The sequence below is a fragment of the Lepidochelys kempii genome, chromosome 14 (genome assembly GCF_965140265.1).
Source record: "Lepidochelys kempii isolate rLepKem1 chromosome 14, rLepKem1.hap2, whole genome shotgun sequence".
In the NCBI taxonomy this organism is placed as follows: Eukaryota; Metazoa; Chordata; order Testudines; family Cheloniidae; genus Lepidochelys; species Lepidochelys kempii.
Genome location: NC_133269.1, coordinates 35755085 through 35766163, shown reverse-complemented (window position 1 = coordinate 35766163; position 11079 = coordinate 35755085). Strand labels below are relative to the sequence as shown.

The following is an 11079-nucleotide window of genomic DNA, read 5'->3' as shown; positions in this document are numbered from 1 at the left end:
AGGAACCATTACACCCACACTGCTGACCTCCCCTCTTGGTCTTTATCCAATACCCATCAGCGCACTGTGTAATAACACAGGAGCTTTTTCCCACAGGACGCCCATAGTGATCAGATTGGTTTCGGGTAAAACATAACACTCCCTCAGTGAGTACTGCAACTGAATACTCCTGGTCCTGATAGGTGGCTTGCTGTAAAGAGGTCTTGTTCCAGAACGGCGAGTCCGTTCTTTCCTGCTCTTTGGTGGTGGCTAATTCTGCTAGGGTCAGGGGCAGCATGTGAAGGGGCATTCCCGTTTTGGGGGACAGTGGAGTTGGAGCATATGCCCAGCAATCAGTCTGGTTTGTTAACGTAGCAACATGATGCGCAAGCGAAACAAAGGAGTTATGCTCCCGATATGCACAGTTTGGAAATACCAATACAGAGAATAACAATGTTACCCAATTAATTATCACCAGAGTCTTCCCAACCCAGGGTCTCCAGTACCTGGGTGGGCCCATTTTAGCGTTAAGGTGCTAGCTATTTGTGTCTTTTAGCCCGAGATCGTCACTAGATGAGGAGTCAGCAGGTTGGACGGTCCACTGTTCTGCTGACGAGGGGGCGGGTACTGTCTTCAGACGAGAGTGATGGATCCAGTTCTTGTGGCCCTCGATCTTTGCCGCTGTATGGGAGATCAGCAGGACGGTATAGGGTCCTTTCCACTTTTCCCGGAGAGGCTCGTCTTTCCAGGTATGAACAAGCCCAGAGTCACCGGGCTGTAAGGAGTGGACAGGAGAGTCCAAGGGGAGAGGCTGGGAATCCTTGGTATACCTGTGAAGAGACAAGAGAACAGCAGTCAGGGAACACATATACTGAGACAAAAAACCACACCCTATTTCCCACTCCCCTGCCAGAACCGGTGTCCCATTCGTAGGCCATGCCCTTCCAAACATAATTTCAAAGGGACTAAGCCCTAATCTACCCTTCGGAAGAGCACGGGTACGGAGCAGGACGAGGGGCAAAGCATCAGGCCATCGCAGTGAGACTTCTTGGCACACTTTTGAGAGATGCTGTTTAAGGGTCTGATTGGTCCGCTCCACTACCCCACTGGCTTGCGGTCTCCAGGGCATATGGAGTTTCCAGGGGATTTGTAAGGCATGTGAGATGCTTTGAATGATTTTTGACGTAAAGTGTGTCCCCTTGTCAGATTCCATCCACAGGGGGAGTCCAAAGCGAGGAATTATTTCCTTAACAAACTTGAGGGCCACTGTTCTGGCAGTGCAATTACGGCAGGGGAAGGCTTCTGGCCATCCGCTGAACCGATCCACTATGACAAGGAGATATTTGAGCCCTTGGGTCTGGGGAAACTCAGTAAAATCTATTTGCCACACTCGTCCGGAGCCCGGAGTGGGTTCTAGGGCAGTTGGTGGCACAGGATGTCCCGGTCGGGGGTTATTCTTTTGGCAGACTAAGCAGTCTGCTTCTACCTGGGCAGACAGGGGTCGGAGTCTGGATGTGATAAAGTATTTTCCCATTAGTTGGATAAGTGCTTCCCTGCCAGCATGAGTGGTTTGATGTAGTTTCTGCAGCACTGGCCGGATCAGACCCTTTGGTAGGAGGACCTTCCCTTCCGGGGAATGGAGCCATCCCTCCTTTTCCCAGAGACCGAGTTTGTCAGTTAGCTGTCTCTTCTCCCCAGAGTACTGAGGGGTTGGAAGCTCCCCTACTGATGGGATAAGGGCATGCATATGGGCGTTCTCAGTCTGAGGGGATGGCAGGGTGGCAGCATGCTTAGCCTCTCTATCTGCCCGGGCGTTACCTCTGGCCACATCTTGATCCTCCCTCTGATGGGCTTTACAGTGTATCACCGCCACTTCCAAGGGGAGTTGTACGGCTTCTAGGAGCCGGAGGATTTGGGGCCCGTACTTGACTGGGGAGCCTTGGGCTGTCAGCATTCCCCTTTGCTTCCATAGGCCAGCATGAGCATGCAGCACACCAAAAGCATACTTTGAATCAGTAAAAATGTTGACCCACTTTCCTTTTGATAGTTCAAGTGCACGGGTCAGGGCTATTTGTTCGGCAAGCTGGGCAGAGGTCCCAGCAGGCAAACCTTCAGCTTCCACGGTGTCATGGAGGGTCACAACAGCATAACCCGCCCTCCTTTGCCCATCTATTATAGTACTGCTACCATCAGTGTACCACTCATAATCTGCATTTGGGAGGGGTACATCCTTTAAATCCGGACGGCTGGAGTACTGGGCATCTATGATCTCTAAACAGTCATGTTCCTGGTCCTCTGTTTCTGGCAAAATGGTGGCTGGGTTAAGGGAGGGGCAAGGCTGTAAGGTGATTTCAGAGTTCTCTAACAGCTTAGCCTGATACCGAGCAATCTGAGCCTGGGTGAGCCAGAGCCCACCCTCGGTGTCTAGCAGGACTCGGACCATATGGGGAGTATAGATTTGCATATCCCCTCCCAATGTTAGCTTCTCAGCTTCCTCAAGAACTAGGGTAGTAGCTGCGACCACCTGTAAACATGCCGGCCAACCCTTTGCAACCTGATCCAGTTGCTTAGAAAAATAAGCCATGGGACGTTTCTAAGTCCCCAACAACTGGGTTAGCACTCCCAGGGCCACCCCTTTTCGTTAGAGATCCGGCAGACCCAGGGCTGGAGCTTCCACCAGCTTCCTTTTTAAGATTTTAAATGCCCTGTCAGCCTCTGGAGTCCAATAGAAGGGGTCATGATCTGCTCCTTTTACACAGTCATAACTGTTTAGCCCATAGTCCAAACTCTGGGATCCATATCCTTCAAAAGCCTGCCATACCCAGAAAAGCTCTGAGCTGTTTATGAGTGCTTGGGGTAGGGACTTGACAGATAGCTTCCTTTCTTTCGCTTGAAAACTGATGCTCCCTTTGCCCTAGCTGTAACCTGATCCCTCTCCACCTCAGACAACAGGGTTCTCAGGAGGATATTACAATTGTCCCAATCCGGCTTGTGACTACTGAGGCACCCCTCAAAGACTGAAATAAACCAGCTTGGGTTCATGGAGAATTCCCCAGCCTGTGTTTTAAAAGCTGCTAAGTCTATTGGATTGAATGGCACATGGGTGTAAACTTGCATAGTGGTAGCCTGACGTCCGTCTGCCCTGGGCGAGCCACAACAGTCTCGGTAATCAAAGGATAGAGTCCCACTGAGGGGGCAATCTCTGTAACTCGAGGCATCCTACCCTTATAAGGTGGGGGTGTGGGGGCCGAAGGGGACACCGGCTCTGCCATTACAGTGGGGGTGGGGGTCTGGGGACTAACATTAGCTGCTACCGAACCAGTCGGAGTCAGATTACAGCGCTGTAAAATATCTGGTCGAGTACATAAAGTCAGAAACAAATGCGCATACATATGTTCATTCCATTTCCTTGTTCTCTGACAGAACAGGAGTAACTGAAGGATCGTGTTGTAATTAATCGACCCTCCTGGTGGCCACCACTCCTGGTCCTCTAGTTGATATTGAGGCCAGTCAACTGTACAGAATCGTTTTAATTGGCTCTTAGTCATCGGATCCGCACCAAATACCTTCCAGTTTGCTAGAATGCACTCTAGGGGCGTACACCGTGCCCTAACCCCTGAGCTCTGTCCCTGTCCCATACCTACAGGGTAACTCTGGGCGTCCCCAGGTTCCAACAGAGCATATAATCCGGATTTTAAAAGGTTCCTACCTTATCCAAGGGACTGGTTCTTCACCGCCGTCCTGCAGCTGCTCCTCCCCCATGTCTAAGGGACCGGTTCTTCACCGCCGTCCACAACTGCTTCTCCACTATATGAGTGCGTTGCACCGTTGTGCCCTCTGGGGTCGATCAAATCGCGTCTCCTCCGAGGCCCCCGATGAACTCACCGGTGCGCGCTGGGCATCGGTTCTCGCCGCAATCCTCGACCTCCAGGAGGGGTCCGGGCAAGGCTAAATTGCAGCCTCGTCGCCCACCCAGGGACGCCAAAAGCTGTTGCCGGCACCCAGTGCCGAGAGGCTGAACAACAGCTTGAGTTGGTTCGTTACCCGGTGTGCTACACCCAATAATCACAACGGGGTGGAGAAGCAGAAAAGTTTATTTGAAGCTTCAAAAAGGTACAGGGAGATTTGAATCTCAAATCCTGTACAACAGAGCAGGAAGTTACACAGGCTTTTATACATCCTTTTTCCCAGCATACTTATCCAATAGCAAGCTGCCCCAAGTATCCATATAGCCAGCCAATCCAGTTCCCAGCTAGTTCCCTGATTCTCTGTATCATTTGTTAAACTATACATAAAGCTGCTTTATTCAGCATTGTTCTTCCATATTTCCCCTGTGTGGCCTTGCTTAGTTTCAGGCAGTCTGACTCTGCAACATACTGTTGCAGATTCTCAGCATAACTGCTGTGTGTGCCTCCAGGTGGGGGGGCCAAGGACACTTGGGCCTAGCACGCAGAGCTGCTGCGCGTGCCTCCAGGCAGGAGGGGGGGGGCAAGGACACCAGGGCCTAGTGCGAGGGGGCTTCATCGACACTTGTGGTCTTCCATCCCCTCGAGTTACCTAGTGGCCATGCCCCAGTGTTCCCAACAACGTGGAGAAGCAGAAAAGTTTATTTGCAGCTGCAAAGAAGGTACAGGGAGAATAGAATCTCAAATCATGCACATAAAGCAGGAAGTTACACAGGCTTTTATACATCCTTTCTTCAGCATACTTATCCAATAGCAAGCTGCCCTAAGTATCCATATAGCCAGCCAATCCAGTTCCCAGCTAGTTCCCTTGTTCTCTGTACCATCTGTTAAACCATACATAAAGCTGCTTTATTCAGCATTGTTCTTCCATATCTGCCTTGTTTGGCCTTGTTTAGTTTCAGGCAGTCTGACTTTGCAACATATTGTTGCAGATTCTCAGCATAACTGCTGTGAGTGCCTCCAGGCGGGGGGGCCAAGGACACTTGGGCCTAGTGCGCATAACTGCTGCGAGTGCCTCCAGGCGGGGGGGCCCAAGAATACTTGGGCCTAGTGCGAGGGGGCTTCATCGACACTCGTGGTCTTCCATCCCCTCGAGTTACCTAGTGGCCATGCCCAGTGTCCCCAACACTCCTGCTGTCTGGCTGCTTTCCCCACCACATCTACAAACAAAGGGAAAGGGAGCTTCAAACTTCCCGGGACTTACAGGGGGAGGGGCGGACGTCCGTGCGTCAGAGCAGCAGAGATGCTGGCCAGAGTGGTCGCTTTTGGAACTGTGGGATATCCTCCGGAGGCCAAAAGGTGTTTACACTGCTAGAATGTGTCTTCACTTTCACAGCAGTGCAAAAAGAACAGCGGGCAGAGCTGTATGCTTCTCGTGAAGGTGGGATTTTTTTTTGCGGGGAAACCTGAGTTTCACTGCAAAAAGTCATTAACAAGTGTAGACAGTATGGCGGTTTTAATGCAAAAAAAGGGACTTTTTGCCCTTTAAATAGTAAGTGTAGACATACCCCAATCCTTTTTGTCCTGTGACTGGAGAGGTGTTAACTGCCCACTTCACCTTGAATAGCCTCTTGCAATGTGTTAATGCCTTATCTGTTCCACATTTGTATGCAGCTGTGACATGCCGAGTACCTGTCCCCGATCTCAAGAAGACCTCTGTGTAAATTCCAAAGCTTGTCTCTTTCACCAGCATAAGCTGGACCAATAAACGATATTACCTCACCTACCTTGTCTCTCTAATATCCTGGGGAAAAACACAGCTAAAACAACACTGCAAACATCGTATACCTCGCGTAGACCTGCTGCACTGTAGGGAACTTCATCAGGAATAACCCCCTTAAGTCCCCACTGACATCAGTGGAGTTCAGTTGAGGGTGGGCTGGACATGCTCTACCCATGTCGCAGTGCAGCTCCTTTAGCTCACTTTACCCCAGGCAGATCCAGGTCCATCCAGACCGCGCCTTGTGAGTCAGCGAATACCTGGCGCTGCAATCATTACTTAGAAACTGGCCCTTCCGTACACCAGGGGTCTCACTGTTGGTAATAGAACAGCTCGAATAATTCAGGGCTCCCACGTGCGCTGTGGTTTGCTATATTACACCACTTGATGAGCTCCCATTATATCCATTTTATTGCAACTTACAATAAATGTTGAGAAGAAAATTTGTGATTGGTTATAAAAGCCATAGTCTTACTTAGAGCTTTTCTCAGGGCCTCCTTGACCTCCTTGTTTCTCAGGCTGTAGATGAGGGGATTGACCACGGGAGTCAGGATGGTGTAGAAGACGGAGAACACTTTGTTCAGGTCTCGCAGTGCAGCAGTGTCTGGGAGCATGTAAACAACAAACAGGGTTCCATAGAAAATTGTTACCACGATGAGGTGAGAGGAGCAGGTGGAAAAAGCCTTTTGCCTCCCAGCACTGGAAGAGATTCTCAGGACAGTGCTGATGATAGCCATGTAAGATGCCAGGGTTAATAGAAATGGGGGAAGAATGAATATGAAGCAGACAAGGAAAATCACAAGAACCATCAGACTGGTGTCACTGCAGGACAGTTTTATCAATGGGGTGTAATCACAAAGGAAATGGTCAATTTCATTGGGGCCACAGAAAATCAATTGTGATAGCCAACATGCTGTGATGGTGTTGACTACAGACCCACTTAGCCAAGACCCAGCTGCTAGCTGGAAGGAAAATCTACTATTCATGCAGGCTGCATAATGCAGTGGTTTGCATATGGCTAAATACCGATCGTAAGACATCACTGATAAGAGACAACATTCTGCAGCTAACAGAGAACCAAAGATATCAAATTGTACCAGGCAGCCATGAACAGAAATGGATCTGTCCCCAGTCAGGAGACTGGCCAGCATCCTGGGCAGGATGGTGGAGGTGTAGCAATTCTCCAAGCAGGACAAGTTCCCCAGGAAGAAGTACATGGGGGTGTGAAGGTACTGATCGGACACAATTAGTGCAACAACGAGGATGTTCCCAGCCACTGTCACAATGTAGATCAGTAGAAACAGCGGGAAGAGAAGAATTTTCAGTTCATGGAGATTCCCAAAGTCCAGGAGGATAAATCCTGTGACGGACGTTTGATTTCTCTCCTTTGTGTCTGCCATGGATTCTAGCAAGAAAAATAATTTTTAAAAAGTAGCAATAATAGCTTGTGAAATATGACAAGAAACAGATACCTTTGTGGGGAGGGGGTGACTTTGTTTTTGTTAAAAGAAGAGGAGTACTTGTAGCACCTTAGAGACTAACAAATTTATTTGAGCATAAGCTCACCGAGAATGCCTCAGCTGGAGGACTAGGTTCAGTTTTGGCAATCACAAAATAAGAAATATGTGGACAAATTGGAGAGAATCTAGAAGTGCTCAACAAAATGATAAAAGGTTCAGAAAACCCGACCTATGAAGCAAGGCTGAAAGAACTGGACATATTTAGTCTAGAGAAGAAAAAACGGAGGGGGAACCTGATGAGCCTTCAAACATGTAAGAGGTTGTTACTAAGAAGACAGTGATCACTTTTTCTTTATGTCCACTGAGGGTCTCACAAGAAGCAATCAGCTTTATCTGCAGCAAGGGAGATTTAGTTTAGACAGTAGAAAAACTTTCTAACTCTAAGGATAGGGAAGCCCCAGAACAGGTTACAAGGCAGGTTGTGGAATCCCCATTATTTGACTTTTTTAAAAGCAGCTTAGACAAACACCTGTCAGAGATGGTCTAGATGGTCAGCACAGGAGGCTGGACTAGGTGACCTCTCAAGATCCTTTCAAGCCCTTTAGTTCTATGATTCATTATTCTACCTCCTTGTCACACACATATCTGAATTTTTTACTGATACCTGAGTTAGTGATGAATTTGTATGTGAATTTTGAATTAGGCAGTACATTAGTAATTGTTTGTTTGTTATTCTATGTCTTTGTTTAGGGAGTTTTAACAGAATGACTAGCCATGCAAATATCAGATACAATACAATATTCATTTTAATACTTGCCTATTTCTTCTTCATATCCGCTAGACATTGCATTTTTTGCAGTCATATTGAACTGTAAACTCATGTTTTAGGGCTTCTTTTATCTTCTGTAACTTAGAAATCACTCTGATGGCAAATTAATGAAGTTAGATAGATAGGTAGATAGATAGATGAAGGAGAGACAGAGACACTGCCAGATAGACTGGCAGAAATAAAGCTAGATTGTCGAGGGAAGGATAGATAGCAACAGATGGGCAGACAGAGAGTTAGCTAGCTAGATACCTCATTGAAGATTTCCTATTTTAAGGTTTGTTCCTCCTACTGAATATTTGGCTTTTGTGCAGTGAATGACTGGGGAGGCAGAAATTCTCATAAATCCTCACAAATTCCTGCCATCTAGCTCTGGCTAGGGCTGACTCTGAGTAAACCCAGGGTGTTCTACATACGTCTAAAACTGTCTGTTCAGGGTGTGTCTCACAGAAACACAATATCTCTGTTACACATTATTCATGACAATATACAACATCCTTTACCTTCTGTGAATCTGATGAGAAAGATTGTGCTTCCTCAAAAACAGAGGATCCCCTGTTCTATTCTCCTGCTTGTCACAGTTGGCTTTTATCTGATCCCAAAAAGTGAATGGCTTCTCTGATTCGTTATATGAGAGTGAAACAACTCCCTGGAAACTTATGCTAATGGGAATTTACAACTGCCGCAAAGGCAGCGTTAATGCTCCATTTTATTTTTAGAACTTACAAACAAGTTTAATACATGAACTCCTAACCTCAGAGAGAAAGTTGTGGAAATAGGACAACTTCTAGCTTCAAAGGAATAGTTATGGAGATAGGAAAATGTCTAACATCAAAGGAGGTGTTTCTCTTTACCAGTTCTAAGGGACATAGGAATTGCCATTCTCGAGGAGGCCAGTCATCCACCTTGTCCACTCTCCTGTCTCTGAATTAGCTAGTACCAACTGCTTTAGAAGAGGGTTCATAGATTCAACCATCTTAGGAGAGCAGGGACATTGAATCACCTTCCCTGTACATAGCAGGATGTTACATTTCACCCAGTTACCCCTGTATTTAGCCCAATAACATGTGTTTGGTTAAAGCAACTTTCAGAAAAGCATCTGGTCTTTATGTGAAGATATCAAGAGATGGAGAATTCACCACTTCTCTTGGTAGCTTTTTCCAATGGTTAACCAACTTCTCTAGAAGTGTGACTCCCTGGCTGGCGTGCCTCCTCATGGTTGGGCATGGCATAGTTTTAGTTGGGGATTGGTCCTGCGTTGAGCAGGGGGTTGGACTAGATGACCTCCTGAGGTCCCTTCCAACCCTGATAGTCTATGATTCTATGATTCATAGCAAGGTCACTTCTTCTTTGGCACTCCTTGCTGACTGTCACTCTGGCTGTGCTGTGATCTACTTCTCGTAACTCAGCCGTCCAGCCAAGTCACATATATTCCCATCCAATCTGAGGTAAACCCAGTCTAGCTCCTCAGTAGTCCAGTGGGTTCAAGCCAGGTCTTCAGGGTGACTTCAGGCTTTATTTGCCTTCCAGCTCATCTCTGGGGGGCCTTTGTGCCACCATCCTTGGGGGGCTGGGAGGGGAACCCAGGCTTACTATCTACTCTGGGTACCCTGTAATAAGCTGTTCAGGTCTTTCTATTCAAACCCTTTGCCTCCTCCTGGGCTACTTTCTAACTCAGCCTGTCATGGAATCATAGAATATTAGGGTTGGAAGAGACCTCAGGAGGTCATCTAGTCCAATCCCCTGCTCAAAGCAGGACCAAAGCCAACCAAATCATCCCAGCCAGGGCTTTGTCAAGCCGGGCCTTAAAAGCCTCTAAGAATGGAGATTCCACCACATCCCGAGGTAACCCATTCCAGTGCTTCACCACCGTCCTAGTGAAATAGTGTTTCCTAATATCCAACCTAGACCTCCCCCACTGCAACTCGAGACCACTGCTTCTTGTTCTGCCATCTGCCACCACTGAGAACAGCCTAGCTCCATCCTCTTTGGAACCCCCCTTCAGGTAGTTGAAGGCTGCTATCAAATCCCCCCCTCACTCTTCTCTTCTGCAGACTAAATAACCCCAGTTCCCTCAGCCTCTCCTTGTAAGTCATGTGCCCCAGCCCCCTAATCATTTCTGTTGCGCTCTGCTGGACTCTCTCCAATTTGTCCACATCCCTTCTGTAGTGGGGGGACCAAAACTGGACACAATACTCAAGGTGTGGCCTCACCAGTGCTGAAAAGAGGGAAATAATCACTTCCCTCAATTGACCGGCAATACTTCTACTAATACAGCCTAATATGCCGTTGGCCTTCCGGGCAACAAGGGCACACTGCTGACTTATATCCAGTTTCTTGTCCACTGCAATCCTCAGGTCCTTTCCTGTAGGGAAACTCAAAAGGGCTCACCTGGGATTTGAACCTGGGACCTCTTGCACCCAGAGCGAGTGAGACTCATACCCCTTGACCAATGAGCCTGGCCCTTAGCCTTTCTCCCAGCTCCTTCTCAGGCTCACCCCTCCACAGATCCCAGAAGGAAAGAGGATTCATTATGATGAACCAAGCAAATGTACAGGTCCAAGGTGGGTCTATCTGCCCCAAATTGGATCTGGCACCTAGCAGGCTCAGGACAGCGTCTGGCCCCAGACCAGCCTGCCTCCACACAATCTATAGGTTTTCTCTGACCCCAGCCAGGCCTTCCTTCAAGGTGCTAGCACAAGAGGTCCACTCCTTCTCCTGCTCAGCCCTTACTGTATTGGGCTTTTCCTTTTTCAACTGCTCCATCCAGGCTTTGACCCCTCTCATAGGTGTAACAGGGTAGGGCTGACTAAGCACCTGGGCCCTCATTAGCCTCTTTCCAGCCAGTGTGGGGTCATTGTACCCCTTCAAACCCTCACTGTTAGACATTTGTGCCCTATTTCTAATTTGCATTTATCTGGCTTCAGCTTCCAGCCATTTGTTCTTATCCTGATAATTTGAAAGTGCCCTTTAGTACCAGGTACTTTCTCCCCATGAAGGAACATATAGGTTTTAATCAAGTCACCTCTCAGTCTTCTTTTTGATAAGACTGAGAGGTGGAACACCATGACCCCATGAAAAGTCCCCATGTATCCTAATCAGTTAGCAGTTGGCTGAATACGGGATAAG

At 48.0% G+C, this 11079-nt stretch overlaps 1 protein-coding gene across 1 annotated transcript; it reads right to left on the bottom strand.

Moving 5' to 3' along the window:
• Positions 1-6083: 6083 nt before the first annotated feature.
• LOC140898379 (olfactory receptor 10A4-like) lies at positions 6084-7064 on the bottom strand. Its single transcript, XM_073312130.1, has one exon. It carries the CDS (start codon positions 7062-7064, stop codon positions 6084-6086), a length of 981 nt encoding a protein of 326 aa, XP_073168231.1.
• Positions 7065-11079: the final 4015 nt, after the last annotated feature.

Bases quoted from the DNA above. Each gene is read 5' to 3' on its own strand.
- LOC140898379 (XM_073312130.1), bottom strand. From the start codon at position 7,064: ATGGCAGACACAAAGGAGAGAAATCAAACGTCCGTCACAGGATTTATC.